Source organism: Macrotis lagotis, chromosome 1, assembly GCF_037893015.1.
Source record: "Macrotis lagotis isolate mMagLag1 chromosome 1, bilby.v1.9.chrom.fasta, whole genome shotgun sequence".
Taxonomy (NCBI): Eukaryota; Metazoa; Chordata; class Mammalia; order Peramelemorphia; family Peramelidae; genus Macrotis; species Macrotis lagotis.
In genome coordinates, this window is record NC_133658.1 from 507,976,118 (window position 1) to 507,992,975 (window position 16,858).

At 37.8% G+C, this 16,858-nt stretch overlaps 1 protein-coding gene across 2 annotated transcripts in view; it reads left to right on the forward strand.

Annotated features, from left to right (window-relative positions):
- The first annotated feature begins 4,871 nt into the window (after window positions 1-4,871).
- PAXBP1 (PAX3 and PAX7 binding protein 1) overlaps window positions 4,872-16,858 on the forward strand; it is a 39,839-nt gene continuing 27,852 nt past the window's right edge. For both annotated transcript variants that reach the window (XM_074214091.1, XM_074214092.1), the window contains exons 1-4: window positions 4,872-5,300; window positions 6,735-6,863; window positions 11,364-11,540; window positions 13,742-13,963. In XM_074214091.1, the coding sequence (XP_074070192.1) occupies window positions 4,934-5,300; window positions 6,735-6,863; window positions 11,364-11,540; window positions 13,742-13,963 (895 nt within the window). In that variant the 5' untranslated portion in view covers window positions 4,872-4,933. The remainder of the gene's footprint in view (window positions 5,301-6,734; window positions 6,864-11,363; window positions 11,541-13,741; window positions 13,964-16,858) is intronic.

Genomic DNA, 16,858 nt, shown 5'->3' on the forward strand with positions numbered 1-16,858 from the left:
AGGTCTGATCTGCTTGAGGCTATCTTTGTCCCTTACTCTTTGGGGGTTGGGGGGGCTGTGCTTGTGAGGCAATGGAATTAAATGACTTGCCCAAAGTCACACAGCTAGTAAGTATCAAGGGTCTGAAACTGGATTTGACTCAGGTATTCCCAAGACTCCAGAGTCAGTGCTCTATGCTACTGCCCTTTAGTCCTTTATTTTTACTTTTGAAGTCCCTGGTCTGCCCAATTACTTGTTCTGCCTGCCATCTTCTCAGACCTGGAGTCTCCTTTGATATCCAAAGCCCACCTTAACTAGTATATTTATAAGAATATGTCCCATCTAACTGTCATCTGTCCTTGGAACCCCTTCTGACATCTAGAATTCACCTTGACAGATATGATCATTTTCTGAGATCATTTTTTCTTCCTTTGACTCTACCCTATAAAAAATAGCATGGTTTAGGTCTCTCTTTGCTAGAGCACCTCCCAACTCTAGCCCACTATGCCATATGATGTCTACTTGCCTGGGAAACAGCTTGAGTTAAAGAACTCCTTCCCAGACTGCATTGAACCCCAACAATAGGGGACCCTCAAAATATAGCATGCCAAACTTAAAAGATTTAAATAGGGTTGATTCTCAGTCCATGTAGAAACTGGAAGACCTAACCCTAGAGATAACAAAATAAAACAAGCATTGGGGTAAAGAGCTGGAAGGAGACCACAAAACTGTTCAGATTATTAAAACTAGTGGGTAGTACTAAGAAAAAGAATCCTGGAAATAAATCTTCAGAGTAAAAAATCTCAGAAATGTCAAAGTCAAAATTCAGAGCTCTCAAGTCAAAGAAAAAATGCTGCAAGAATCCAGAAAAAACAAAAAGCTCATATTGAAAGGAACCAGTCAGGATCATACAAGACAGAGTAGCTTCTGCTGTGAACAACCCACATTTACTAAGCATTGTGAATGCCAGATACTATCCTAAGCACTGGGGATACAAATACCTCCAGTCCTCCTTTACTTTAATTGAGGAAGTCAACACAAAAAAGGGAAAATAAAAAGGGGAGAGGGAGAGATGATGTAAAAAAATAGAGGGAATCAACATTAAAGAATAAATTGTTAAATCACCAATCATGGAAAAGAAATCTAGAAAGACAAAAACATTTAAGCAACTGGAATGGTGATAACATTCTGATAGGGAGAAAAGAAATATCCTTTCAGAACCCTTATATCTTCCAAGAACATAGAGGGAATGAAGTAAGAAAAACAAAGGGCCTGGAAATGACTGGGTTGTTTTAAGTATTTTAGAAAGGAAAAGAGAAGGCAGATTAAAAAAAAAAAAATATATATATATATATATATAATAGTGGAGGAAAGGGGTGCTAATAATTGGGTACATAAAAAGAATATATAAATATGAAGGAAGGGTAGGAAGAGTAGGCTTCAGATGAACCTTATTTGGAGCAAAGGAATAGTCTGGGGTAAAAATACACCAATTCAACTAGAAAACAAGTGTAGATGAGGAGAGGGATGAGGAGGAGAGGAATTAAAAATTATTTTTTATTTACGGCAATGGGGTTAAGTGACTTGCCCAAGGTCACTTAAGTAACCAAGGTCAAATTTGAATTCAGGTCCTCCTGATTCCAGGACTGGTACTCTAACCACTGTGCCACCTAGCGTCACAAGGAGAAATTGTTAAGAGGAAAGAAAGTAAATCAGCCAGGGAACAATTGTAAGCACACCAAATTTTCTGATCTTGAAGATGAGGTTATAGGTGAAAAGAGAAAGAAAAAGTAAAAGTAAAACAAAGAATTAGAATTAAAAAGAAAAGCTTAGGGAATGGCTGAACAAGTTATGCTATATGAACATAATACAATATTATTGTGCTATTAAAAACAATGATAAAATTGCAGAAAATTCTGAGTGAACTGAAGTCTAGTGAAATGAGCAGAACTAGGTGAACATTTTAATATCAGGACAACATTGTAAAAAAAAAAACTTTGAATGACTTAAGAACTCTGATTGATCAATCATTCCTCCAGAGGTCATATCATGACACATGTTTATCAATCTCTTAACAGAAAAGGTAACAAACTCCAAGTGCAGAAAGAGAAGTACATTTTTTGACATAGCTATTGTATAGCTACACCATTTTGACTGTGTTTAATTATTATAATGGTTTTTCCCCCCTTTCAGTTTTGAAGTGGGGAGGGGGAAGGATACAAGAAAGAGGTATGGTTAATGATATTGATACTTCCCAAAAGGAATACATGTTCAAAACAAAATACAGGAAAAAAGCAGGATCATTTTGAAGGTATTAATGTGGAATTATATACTTAAAAAAATACGAAGTGGAGATTCACAATTCCATATATAATACTTTTTGTGTTCTGCTGTGCATATGTACTTTTTCCTTATGCTTAAGTAAAAAAAAATTTTTAAAGTATAGTAAATAGAACTAGGAAAAAGATTTAAAAAATATATAACATTTATAGCACTGATTGAATTGTCTAGCCTAGATAGACACAATGCTCATGGAAAAGGTCTTCTGCTTCATATTAAAATCTAAAATGTTTAGCTGTTAAATAAATTGATGCTACTTAGACTCAACAGCTAAGATTGTTAGACTGAGAAAGTAAAATGTCATCAGACATTTTCAACGTTTGAAGAAACATTCTTCAAAATAATAACTAAAAAGAACTTGAAAGAAATATTTGGTACATTCTGCCTCTAGGCTATTAAATAGCCAAGCTCTTGAGAGGGCTATTCTGTAAAAGTCGAGGGCTACCTGTGAAGATAATACCTACAAGGGTTCACGGTTTCCAATCAATCAGTAAATATTTATTAAGCACCTATCAGGTGCCAGGCACTCCTTAGTATGTAATATTTTTAAAAATAGAGGTGAAAGACAATCTCTGCTCTCAAGGGGCTTACAATCTAATGGAAGGGACAATGTGAAAACAAATATCAAGGATAAATAAGAAATATTTGAGGAGGAAGTCATTAAAATTTAGGGGAATTAGGGAAGGCTTCTGTTAAAAGATGGGATTTTAATTGGAATTTAAAGGAAACAGGGAGGTTGGTAGACAGAGCAGGGATGAAAGCTTTATGGGCACCGGAGACAGCCAGAGGAGTGTCCAGCTCATGGAAGAGGCCAATGTCACTGGATAGAAGAGTAAAAGTCTAGGAGAAAGTTGTAAGAAAATTGATAAGGGGCAGATAGGTGGTGCAGTGGATAGAGCACTGGCTCTGGAGTCAGGAGTACCTGAGTTCAAATCTGACCTCAGACACTTAATAATTACCTAGCTGTGTGGCCTTGGGCAAGCCATTTAACCCCATTTGCCTTGGGGGAAAAAAAAGATTGGAAAGGTAGGAGGGGTTAGGTTATGAAAGGATTTGAATGCCAAATACAGAATTTTGTATCTGATCTTGAAAGCAGGGTTCTGTGATCAGACCTGCATTTTAGGGAAATTATTCTATTGACCTGAATGGAAGATGGAAGAAATGGGAATATACTGAGGCAGAAAAGTCAACCAACAGGAAAATAAAATTGTTTAAGAGTGGGGTGATGAGATTCTACAATGTGTGAGAGAAAGGTACATATTCCAAAAATGGTGCAAAGGTGCCACTGAGTGGTCAATGTACTTCCAACCCAGACAAGCTTGACAGATCTAGTTTGGGGGGGGGGGGGGGGGGCATAGGCACATTCATATTTTGCACATTAGAATTCTGGAATATAACTTGGAACTACAATTATTCCCAAAATGCTACTGAACTTTGCCTATACTTAGATACCACTACTCAGTCTAACCAAAAAGACATCAAAGAAAAAAGGGGAAAAAAAAGATTTATATGCACAAAAATATAGATGCTTTTATTGTAGTAGCAAAGAATTGGAAACTAAGGACTTGTCCATTAACTGGGGAATGATTTATGAATGTCATGAAATTCTACTGTGGTGTAAGAAAACGACAAGTTTCTGGGAAACGGGGGGGGGGGGGGGGGATATTTTTATTACACTATTTAGCCAAGAGAACAGAACTAAAGAACTCAAATCTATACAATTATCAAATCTATAAAGACAACTTTGAAAGACATAAGAACTCAATGTAATGACCAATCATTTTTTTTTAAAGATTTTCTTTTTGCAAGGCAGTGGGGTTAAGTGGCTTGCCCAAGGCCACACAGCTAGGTCATTATTGAGTGTCTGAGGCCGGATGTGAACCCAGGCACTCCAGGGCCGGTGCCGCCCCTATGACCAACCATTTTTTGAGGTGCCCAGTCCACTCCTTTATTGGAGGTGGGGGACCAATAACACTTATCAACGATTCTGCAAATACCACAAAAATACACGAAAACCCAGCAAATGGGGGTGGGGAGAAGACGAGGCAGGTTTGTGATGAATAAATTGTCATTTTGAAAAGTTTTAAATTCTTCAAGGGGAGGCACTCCCCTCCCCAGCAAAGGAGAAGTCCCGCCGGTGTTGGCCTCAGGCGCTTCCCCGCTTGCTTAGAGCAGTGGCCGGGGCCGCCCCCGCGGCGTGCCTTCTCCCGTAGCCCTCTCCTCTGCTCCGCTCATGGGCGAGCCGCACTCGCCGCCGCCCCGCCTCTCTGGGCGCGAGAAGGGAGGCAAGCCCACGTGACGCCTGACCGCCGACCCGAGGGCGGGCGAGCAGGCCGGACCTTCTAGCCGCACGTTCCCGTCCTCTCTATGGTTCTCCCCCCCGCAGTGCCACGCGAAGTTTGCGCCTCTCTGGCCGCCGTGAGTCTTCCGGGCCAGCAGGGGGCAGCAGGCGAAAGCGCCTGCCCCGGAGGGAGCCGGCCCCCGGCCCGCTCGTGCGCGGGCTGCGGAGGAGGAGCGCCGGGGGCTCGGAGCGGGCGCCTGCGCCGTGGGGGCCTGTGGACTGGGCGCCGCTCCGTGTGAGGGCCGCGGTCCCCGGACGCGGGCTCGGTGGGCGATGTTCCGTAAGGCCCGGCGTGTGAACGTGCGCAAGAGGAACGACTCGGAGGAGGAGGAGCGGGAGCGCGATGAGGAGCCGGAGGCGCCGCCGCTGCTGCCGCCGGGCGCGGGGGAGGAGCCGGGCGCCGGGGACCGGGCCCCCGGCGGCGAGCTGCCGCCGCCCCCCCTCGGCCCCGGCCCGCCGCCCCTCTCCGCCTCCGCCTGCGCCTCCTCCGCTCCGCTGCTGCCCAGCCCCGGGGCCGACGCCGGGCCCGGCTTCCCGCCCGGCGCCGAGCAGGGCAACGGCCTGAAGCCGCGCAAAAGGCCGCGGGAGAACAAAGAGGCGCCCCGGGCCAGCCTGCTGAGCTTCCAGGACGAAGAGGAAGGTAACCGCCCCCCGGGACCCCCACTCGCGCTGGGCTTGGGGGGACCCACGCATGCCCACGGCTCCCTCGTGTCCCCTCGGGAACGTGGCCGCCCGCTCCTCCAGACGAGTTGTGGCCCCAAACATCCCCGCCTCGAAGGAGCGAGGAAAGCGGGGAAATGACCCTCTAGACACCGAACAACTGAGGCCTGCATCCAGAGCAGCCCCATGGAGGCATAGGCGCTCGGATTTTCCTTAAATGAGAAAGAATTCACAAGATCGGGCGAGGTTTTTTTAAAGCTTCCCGGGTTTTTTTTTTCCGTTTTTAGAAAGTGAATCTGCCCAAGTGTATCCCATAGGTCAGCAGTGAAATGCATTTCTGATTCCTGGAAATACACGTTTGAGGCTAATGAAAGTTACTTTACAAAGAATGGAGATCCCAACTTTTTTTTTAATTGAGCCATTTTTTGTTTATTTCTGTTTTCCCTCTTCCATTATTTTCCAGGAGTTTGTGAGGATGTGATCTTGGATTTCAGACTGATCTAATTTTTTTAATACATTTTCTTGAGGATGATGGTTGAATCCTTGGAAGCTGATGAAATCACCAACAGAGAGAAAAAAAGAAAGGGGCATATTCTCTCTCTCTCTCTCTCTCTCTCTCTCACACACACACACACACACACACTTAGAGGTCAGGACAAGAATAATAATACTGCAAGAGAGACTAAAAAAGAACTGTCAGATTGTTAGGACAATCTGATTTTGGAGGACAAGATTTGAACTACAGCATGCTTTTTTTATAAATGAAATGAAATAACATTTACAAGTCACTAATACAATTCATAGGACACTGCATTAAGATATATAAGTGAACAGGTATTTTTCTTTTTTTGTTGTTTAGCTAGAGTACACCAAATTGGGTTTTTTTAGATTTTTGCAAGGCAGTGGGGTTAAATGGCTTGCCCAAGGCCATACAGCTAGGTAATTATTAAGTGTCTGAGGCCAGATTTGAATTCAGGTACTCCTGACTCCAGCGCTGGTGCTCTATCCACTGTACCACCTAGCCACCCCCAAATTATTTTTTTAAGCATAAAATTGACATGCCATGAAATATAGACTTCCCTTTGAAATGTCCTAGGCAGAAACTAGACTTGGGAATTAACTGTCAGTTTTTTTTTTTGTTGTTGTTAATAAAATTACTTTCAAAATTTTAATATTTGGCAGGTTTTATTATTTCAAAGTTTTCTCCACTAGCACAAGAGTTTGAAAGTAAAAAAGAACTTTCTGAAGTGTTATTAATGAGAGTGAAGGAAACACCAAAAAAAAATCATTTTTCTCCTTCCTTGATGTTACAAATAAAGTGAAAGATTCAAAGCAGCTTCAGTATGGGTTAAAGTTGTTTAAATTGAATATGACAGATACAGATATCTTACAAGAATATTTTCTCTTTTTAAAGAAACCGAAGAAGTTTTCAAAGTGAAGAAATCAAGTTATAGCAAAAAGATTGTAAAACTACTTAAGAAAGAATATAAAGAAGATCTTGAAAAATCAAAGGTTAAGACAGAACTCAATTCTTCAGCAGACGGTAAATAGAAAAGAATATGACTCCTTAGTTTGAATGTGAAATAATTTTGGGGGAACCTCTTTCCAATTTGTTACATTAGAGTTATGAGATTATATTGTAGCTATTTAAAGAAAATGTTAAATCTTTGACTGCCACTGAAATTCCCTCAATTCCTATGGAATTATGGAAGTTTGTCACTCAGAAATAACTTTTCAGTTTTGATATTCCCCTGGTTTTTCACTCTCCCCTTATTTTCCAGTTGTGTGTAGATGTGATCTTGAATTTCAAGTTGATCTAGTTTTTTTTATGCATTTTCATGAGGATGATAGTTGAATCCATGGAAGTTGATGAAATCACCGAGAGAAAAGAAAGAATTGTCAGATTAGTAGGAAGCAGAGTGACAAAGTGACTATATAAGAAAAACCCCAGGAGGTGAGAATAATTAGGATGACAGTGTGGTACATAGTATCAAAGGCAGAAGGGAGTTAGGAAAGAGAAAGATGGGGGCCAAAAAAAAAATACAATAGATTTAACTATAAGATCATTGGTGATCTTTTAAAGAATTTTTTTAAGTGATTGACAAAAGCAAGCTTTTGAGGGGTTGAGGAGCTAATGAGAATGAAACAGTAACTAATGTAGGGATCTTTTTTCAGGGAGTTTGGCAATGGGGAAAAAAAACTAGAATGGGGTTTTTTGGTTTGTTTTTTAAGAATTTGGAATTATCTGAGCATATTTAAACACAACAGACAAGAATCTAGTGGATAAAGAGAGGTTTAAAAAAAGAGGGTATGATTGAAGGGGCAGGTCCCTAGAAGAAACTAAAGTGCAAAAAAGAGATACAAACATAGAGCAATACTGTTACTACTTAGTTGAAAATAATATATACACATTATAAAAAGCCATACGACATTCAGTTTCTTATATAACTCTCTTGTTCTTTGTATGTTGAAATGTTTTTGTCTGATTGTTATGTCACAATTAAAAAACCTTATTAAAATAAGTAATGGTAATGACAGTGAGAGTAGAGAGGCAAGGAAACTTAAGTAGTTATGGGATGATAACTACTTGATTTAGGGTAATAACTGTGGAAATGGAAACGAAGGGACTAATTTGCATATATTTTCCAAAGAAGAAAACAGTAAGACTTGATGACAGTTTAGATAAGGGAAGTGAAGAGGGAATGTGAAAGATGTAAAAAAATGGACAAGACTTTAAGATTGAGAGTAATGAAAACATTAATAATGCAGAAGGGAATAGAGAATCCATCTTGTGGAAGGTAAGATAGTGGCTTCAGATTTTTACTCATGTTAAATTTGAGACCCATGTATGTTGTAGGCAGTTTAAGAAGAAAGGTAGGTTGGGAGAGGAGGTCAAGTTTGATAATTAAATTTGGAAAATTAGGTTTATAGATAATAAGGTAATAATAGTTAAGCTCAAAGTGACCAAGGTCATTGAGGAAGAGCAAAAAGAAACAGAATTAAATGTTAAGGTTTAGCAACTTTAAAGATACAGGAGAAAGAGAAGTAGAAAGTAAAAATGGGATTGTTAGAGCAGACATGGGAAGAGAGTTTTATGAATGGATTCAACACTATCAAATTCTGTAGTGAGTCAAGAAGTACTATGAAGAGATCATTAAATTTGCTAATTGTCATTGTTTACCTTTTAAAGAATTGTTTTAGTTTTGAAACCAGTTGTTATAAAATAAAGTAACTTGTGAGACAGTAAATGGGAGGTGGAAGGTATAGAGTGGTTACTTAAGAAATTTAACAAGGAAAAGAAGAGCAAGAAATCTTAATTTGGAGTTCTTGGGTCAGTGGATAGATTTCAAGAGGATCTATGAACTTGGTAGAAAAATAAATTGCTTCTTTATTTTCATTACTCTCTAACTGAAATTTAGTATACCTTTACATTATGAATATAACCAGTAAACATTCTGAGAAAGGATCCACAGCCACAGATTTTATCAGAGTATAAAAAGAGTCCATGACACACAAAAAAGCTTAATAATCCCTGCCCTAGAAGAAACAGCATATTTTACTGAAGTTTTGTGTGTATATGCGTGGTTTTTCTAATTTTGTTTTTTAAGATTGGAGGAGACCCATCATATATATTCTTAGGAAAAAAAGAACCAGTGGAGATGAAAAGGGCTACAGAGAAAGGATAATCAAAATAACAAGGTTTCAAAGGAGTAAAAAAGGAATAGAATTAAAGGAGGGAGTACATACCTATACCTCTTTCTGAAACTGGAGAGAAAGAAGAGCAAATGGGTATAGATAGGTCTTTTGAGGAAGATAAATAAGATAATACAAGTAGGAAACCCTGGATCCAATTTAATTCATTTAATAAGCATTTTAGTGCTCACTCTCTACAAGACATTGTACTGATGATTTTAAAAAATAGGTCTATGTTTTAAGCAACTTTCTGTTTGGGGAATAAAGTATATGCACAGAAAAGTGAATACAAAATACATAAAAGTAATTTTGGGGGGGATGCAGAAGGTGACACTAATAGCTGCCAGATATCTGTAGAAGCCTCAGATAGGAGTGAACACCTGGGCTGAGCCATAAGGAAAGCTAGAGATTCAAAGAGTTAGCAGTAATAAGGAAGAACATTCAAGAACATTCTAGTATGGTGACGAGATGAAATGTTGTGTTGTCTTTTGTATTCATCCTTCATTGTTTGTCCTTGGTTCTCCAAGAAGGCCATGACATCAGCATTGTGTTGTCATAACTTGCAAGTGAATCAGATTCAAGTGAGGGATGGAGGATTGTAGAGTCATTAGCCTTACTTCTCCAAAGCTGTCTGGGCCCAGTGGCAAGATAGAGATTAGACGGATTGGAGATGATCCCATCTATAGTATAGAGTATATGAAAGGGAGTGATGTTAAGGCTAGCCTACTCAGAGCTTTGTTTTTCTCTTTCTTTTGAAGTGGAGTGGGGAAGATTTGGAAAGAGTTAAGCTAACATTGTGAAGATGAGAATTGAAAAATATCTCTTATTGTTATGACTAGTGTAATTTTTAATTTATATTAATTGCTTACATTAGTTTATATATATGTATGCTATTTTGAAATTTTTCACTACTTAAACTATTAACTCTAATAGTAGTAGTATGAAGTCATCTCTTTAGAAATCTTCTCAAAACAAAGAATATAACAAACTTGGCCTGGATAAGAAGATTTGATAACAGCCTGGCTTCCCAGCACAGGGGTCATAACAAATGGCAGAGGAAGAAATATTGATACTTGTCTAGGTAGATTAACAAGGCCCAAGGCCTGACTGAAGGAAAGTGCACTTAGAATTTGATAAGGGGAAGGTGAAACTGTCTCTAATTTCTACTAGTCTACTGATTGACTAATGTACTTCCTGCTAGTACCTCCCAGCCTACAACACAGGTCGTAAAATTATATATTAGGGCAGGAAAGAATTTTAAAGATCATCTGCTTTAGATAATTTGTTAACTTTTTTCTTTGTAAGACTTTATTTTACATATTGAAAAACATTCTGATAAGAGATCCATGGACTGTATCACATTGCCAAAGGATAGTATATGATAATGAAAGATTAAGAGCCCCTGATCTAGTCTAACTTCCTCATATTATAGATGAGGAAATTGAGGTTCAGGGAGTGAAATGACTTACTCTCATAGTTAGGAAATATTATAGAAGGGATTTAAATGCAAATGTTCTGACTTCAGATTTCTTCCTTACCTGCCCTACAGGTGATTTAGTACAAATGATTGTTCTTCAAATTAGAAAAAAGATGAATGAAAACCCGTATGGTTTTTAAATCCATAAAAAATGTAATTGAGAAAGACCTAGATTAAAGCTTACTGAAGCTTATTCACCTTGTTTTAGATAGCCAATTACTTCAAATTCTAGCGCTGTAGGAGAAAGTCAAAATTATTTATACTAATACCTCTGCCTAAAGACTAAAATAAAAAGGATATTTTTTTAAGAAAGATTTTATTTGAGTTTTACAATTTTTCCCCATTCTTGCTTCCCTCCCCCACCTCCTTCAGAAGGCATTCTGCTAGTCTTTACATTGCTTCCATGGTATACATTGATCTCAGTTGAATGTGATATGAGAGAAATCATATCAAAAAGGATAAATTTTTAAAGATGATAATAATAAATCTAATTAGTGTCTGCTTCACCAAAAACTGAACAAATCTACTCTCCCAATTAATAAACATTTCCTGAGCATGTGCCTGGCCCTGTGCTAAACACTATTGAATAATTATTGGGGAGAATGAAAAACCTTTCACCCAAAATTTTAAGATAAAGAGCAAACTACATAATAAAAACTGGAGCATATGAATTATGTTAACTTGGTATTCAAGATAATTGCACAAATCCTAAAGGGCAGGGAGATTTGGGGAGGTGACAGTCATTATTCTTAGAGCATAGTTGAATAAAGAAATCCTCTTGAAAGGCATCCCTTTGCCTCCTTTAATTGTATTTCTGATAATGAAATTTAGGGTAAGGAAAATGTATCCTTTTAGAATTTTTTTTTCCTTTAGCTGAACAGCCTTTGGACAAAGCAGGGCAGCCTAAGGATCCAAATCTAGAAGATGGGGCTGTTATCTGTGAACATGGTGAAGAAGAAATGGAAGTGGAGAGCGAGAAGGAAGAAGAAAAACCAAAAGTTGGTGGAACTTTTTCAAACGCTTTGTCATCTTTGAATGTTTTGCGTCCAGGTATGTACTTACTAAAAATGTATAATGTCAAATTAGTATATCTATTGTGGGGTGACCTATGCCAACTTGCTTGAGATCTCTTATTTCAGGGAAGGGAGGACAAGGCTGCAGTCAATTTATTTTTTATACATTTTTTTAATACATGACATGAAGGTAGATAATAAGAGTTTCTAGATGGAGATTGGGACATCACTAAAGTTTTTCACAATAATATGCATTCAGAGGTTATACATAACTTGAATAAATATTAGCATAGAATTACTGTAGGATTATCTTTTCTCTTTGTCTAGGACAAGACAGAATTATAATTAATCCATTTAAATGTTAACATCTAAAAACAAAGATAGTTATTGCCAAGCCTCTGACTTAAGCCCAGATCTGAAATGTTTTAAGTGTCTTTTAAAAACTATTGTTTTTAGGGGCAGCTAGGTGGTATAGTGGATAAAGTACCGGCCTTGGGAGTCAGGAGTACCTGGGTTCAAATGCGTCTCAGACACTTAATAATTACCTAGCTGTGTGGCCCTGGGCAAGCCACTTAACCCCATTTGCCTTGCAAAAACCTTTAAAAAAAAAAAAGAACCTTAAAGGTTTCTCATTTGGGTGAAACTTCTTCAAAAACTTATAGTAACAATCCATTTTTTTTATTACTGCCATACTCTTTATCCCATGTTCTCCTTCTTGTTCTTTTTATCTTCTACTAGGACTCGTAAACAAATTCACAGCCACATGGTCCTTAATTTCAAAAAAAAAATTATTTGTTTATTATGTCTTTTTAAAAATCATTCATTTCCAAATAACCTTCCCTGTCTTCTAGCTGCTCAGTAATCCCTTCAAACAAAAAATGTTTTTTAAAAGAAAGGGTTGAGGCAGCCAAGTGGTCTAGTGGATAGAAGACCAGCACTGGAGTCAGCAAGATCTGAGTTCAAATGTGACCCAGACACTTAATTTCCTAGCTGTGTAACCTTGGGCAAGTGACTTAACCCTATTGCTTTGCCAAAAAAAAAAAAAGAAAGACTTCATTCTCCATAAAAATAATAAAAGAAAAGGTGAAAAAGCAACTCAGGAAAACTCTCCATCTTTTTAATGTTCTAAACTCGTAATTGCCCCACCTCTACAAAGGGAAGTCTTTTCTATTCTCTGTAATGAAGCTTTTTCATATTTACACACTGCTCAATGTGTTTTGGTTGATGATGGTGCTTTGTATGTATTCTCTTCTCCCTACCCTCAAAACTACTTTAGAGCAAACAAAAATTGTAGTGTTTTTTTTCCTTTGTATCCCTAGATCTTATTTCAGCACATCCTAGGTCAGTACTTGCTAATTGATAATTTCCCTTATTGTAGATACTGTGTATATTGCTATTCTGGTTTTGATTACTTTGTATCAACAAGTCTTTCTGTATTTTTCTGAATTCTTTATACTCATTGTTTCTTATAAACACTAATGCTTTAGTATGTTTCTGTATCTCAGTTTGTTTAACCATTCTCATCAAAAGAATATGTATTTTTTCCTAGTTCTCTGCTACTACCCCCTAAAAAATTGCTACTGTGAATATTTGTGGTATATAAGGAATTGGTTTACTGTCTTTGACCTCTGGCTACACTGGGGATAGCCTTAGAGAATCCAATAGATGCAGGACAGTGGAAAGTCAAGAGTGTGAACATTTAGTTTTGGTGGGGTTTTTTTTTTGCATAATTCTCATTTGCTTTATATAATAATTTATACTGCTAAGATGCTACTTTTGTTAACTTTGAAGGGCACCTCTAGTACTGGTTGGTTAAACATAAACTAAATAGCTAATAAGCAATTAGAAATAATGAGCAAGGATTGGAAGCTCTGCCAACTTCCTTCTATATTGTTTCCATCAGCAGTTTGATCTGGATTGAATAAATGGATAGTGTGAGTATTGATATTCAAAAGAAAAAAGTTCTATAGTCAGCTAGCACTAGAAAGTAGTCATAGCAAAGATGTCCTTAAGAGACAAAAGCTTCTGAACCCCTTAGCACTAACTTACAGTGTTCTGCATATAATGGATGCTGGATACCTGCTTCTTAACTGACTTTCTAAAACTTTAAAGAGTAACTCTGATTTCTGTCCAATTTTGCACACCCTTTTCCTTAAAATATATAAAATCTGTAGTTGTAACAAGAAAAACTTTCTCTACTGAATTGTATCTTTTAAAAAAATAATTGTTTGTTTCTAGGGGAAATCCCAGATGCTGCTTTTATTCATGCTGCTAGGAAAAAACGTCAGATGGCCCGTGAACTTGGTGATTTTGCACCTCATGATCATGAACCTGGTAAAGGCCGCCTCGTTCGAGAAGATGAAAATGATGCCAGTGATGATGATGATGACGATGAGAAACGTCGAATAGTTTTCTCTGTTAAAGAAAAGTCACAGAGGCAAAAAATTGCTGAAGAAATAGGTAACATTTTAAGAGTAGTAATTCCTTTAATAATGTAATAAATGTACTTGACATATTTAGCAACCATACTAATCATGTCAACATGTATTTTTCACACAATTGGTAGAAATACCTTCTCATCCTATACAGTTTTGTCCATTATCCTCTAAAGCATATACCCAGCACCCTGTAATGCTGCTTTTGAGAGAGATTTTTTAAAAATTTGATAGGTTCTAGTAGAACTTTAAACATTTGTATTACTATATGTACTATGAGATCTGTCTACTTCATTTCCTAATCATGTTTCCTGGGTACTATCTTTTTTTTTAAATTTTCCCCTTAATCTCACTTCCCTCCTCCCAACCCCCACAGAAAACATTCTGATAGTCTTTACATTGTTTCCATGTTATACATTGATCAAAATTGAATGTGTTGAGAGAAATCATATCCTTAAGGAAAAAAATTTTTTAAGAGATAGCAAAATTTCATAAGATAACTTTTTTAAATTAAATGAAATAATCTTTGGTCTTTGTTTAAACTTCACAATTCTATCTTTGGATACAGATGGTATTCTCCATTGTAGATACCCTAAAATTGTCCCTGATTGTTGCACTGATGAAATGAGCAAGTCCATTAAGATTGTTCATCACCCCCCGCCCATGTTGCTCTTAGGGTGTACAATGTTCTTCTGGTTCTGCTCATCTCACTCAGCATCAGTTCATGCAGATCCTTCCAGGCTTCTCTGAATTTCCATCCCTCCTGGTTTCTAATAGAACAATAGTACTCTGTGACATACATACACACACACACACACACACACACACACACACACACACACTCTGCTATGAGTATTTTTGTACAAGTGATGTTTTTGCCCTTTTTCATGATCTCTTCAGGGTATAGATCCTGGGCACTATCTTTTATACTATATTTTGTGCTGTAGTCATCATTGCTGTTATTCTTATACTTATTTTTTGCTGACCATGCCTTTTATTTTTTTAATCTTTCATTTTTTTTCTTCACTCAACTAATAATACTTTTTTTTCCTTCGTTGACCATATCCTATACATCAGACATAGTTTTGATTCTTTGAAAGTTGCCTTGTTTGGAGTCTTTCAGTATCAACAGGCAAATTCAGGTGGAAAAAAGCTATGAAATTGTGTTAGGAAGAAGCTTGGAAAGGCTTTGCAAAATTTTCCAAATGCCATTTGTCTTGCTGTTTTACTCAGTCTTAGACTCAACATATGCTGGAGGGCCTTTCTATTCAGCTGTCCATAAATCTGGCAAAGAGCATTTTTACTTCATTTATTTTTTTTTTCTGTGTGGGTTGTTAAACTGATCTCATTAAAGGAACCCTAGGATCTTGATAAAAGAAGCAGTGGAAAGCGGGGAGTCTTATAATTTTCTCTATCTTTAAGTCAGTATTGTGAGGTAATTAAAATATCCACTACCAAAGAAATCTGCAAAAGACTTCTTCTCTTCTCATTTCATGAAGTGACGCCTGATGTGTACATATATATTATTTTCTTAAAGCTTTTATGTGTAAGAGGAAGTTGGCTGTCCTGTTGTCCTCATAATCCTCTTTTTAAAAAGCACCATCTTGAAAACTGATCCCAGAGTGCTTTTATATTGTTACCACTGGCATGAATTTCTTTGGGGGTGGTGTGTGTGTGTGTGTGTGTGCATGTGCGTGTGTGTGTGTGTATTTATTTATTTGACTTGGTCCAAATACTTGCCTCATGGCACTTTAGTTACCAGGTTTAGATCCACTGACATTGATAAGGATATGCCACTAGAGATTTACTGGCAGATTTGTTCTATTTTCTAACATTTGAATGTTTGTTTTATGGGTCATCTTGTTCATAAAATGTATAAACCCAATAACCAGCATATTGGTGATAAAATTCTATTATCTCCTGCTACTTGGGAAGGCTAATATTTGAAGAGCAAACTTTGTCAGTGTGACCATACTAAAGTTCCAGCACCATTGTACCTACCAGAATTTTAGATACGTTGGCATAGCCTTTAAGAAACCAAGATTACTTTTATATTAGACAACAGAATGTAGGATTTTATTTTATTTATTTATTTTTGGCAGGGCAGTGGGGTTAAGTGGCTTGCCCAGTGCCACACAGCTAGGTAATTAGTCAAGTGTTTGAGGCTGGATTTGAACTCAGGTACTCCTGACTCCAGGTCCAGTGCTCTATCCACTGTGCCACCTAGCCACCCCCAGGATTTTATTTTTTAGAAAGATTTTATTTATTTTGAGTTTTACAATTTTTTCCCCCATTCTTGCTTCTCTCCCCCCAACCCCCACCAAAGGCATTCTGTTTGTCTTTACATTGTTTCTCTGGTATACATTGGTCTCATTTGAATGTGATGAGAGAGAAATCATATCCTCAAGGAAGAAAAATAAAGTATGATATAGAAAAATTACATAATAGGATAACTTTTTTTTTTCCTCATTTGAAGGTAATAGTCTTTGGTCTTTGTTCAAACTCCACAATTCTTTCTCTGGATACAGATGGTATTCTCCATTGCAGATAGCCCGAAATTGTCCCTGGTTGTTGCACTGATGGAATGAGCAAGTCCATCAAGGTTGATCACCCCCATGTTGCTGTTAGGGAGGTGTACAATGTTTTTCTGGTTCTGCTCATCTCACTCAGCATCAGTTCATCCTTCCAGGCTTTGCTGAATTCCCATCCCTCCTGGTTTCTAATAGAACAATAGTGTTCCATGACCATACATATACCAGTTTGTTGAGCCATTCCCCAATTGAAGGACATTCACTTAATTTCCAATTCTTTGCCACCACAAACATGGCTTCCGTGAATATTTTTGTACAAGTGATGTTTTTACCCTTTTTCACAATCTCTTCAGGGTATAGATCCAGTAGTGGTATTGCTGGATCAAAGG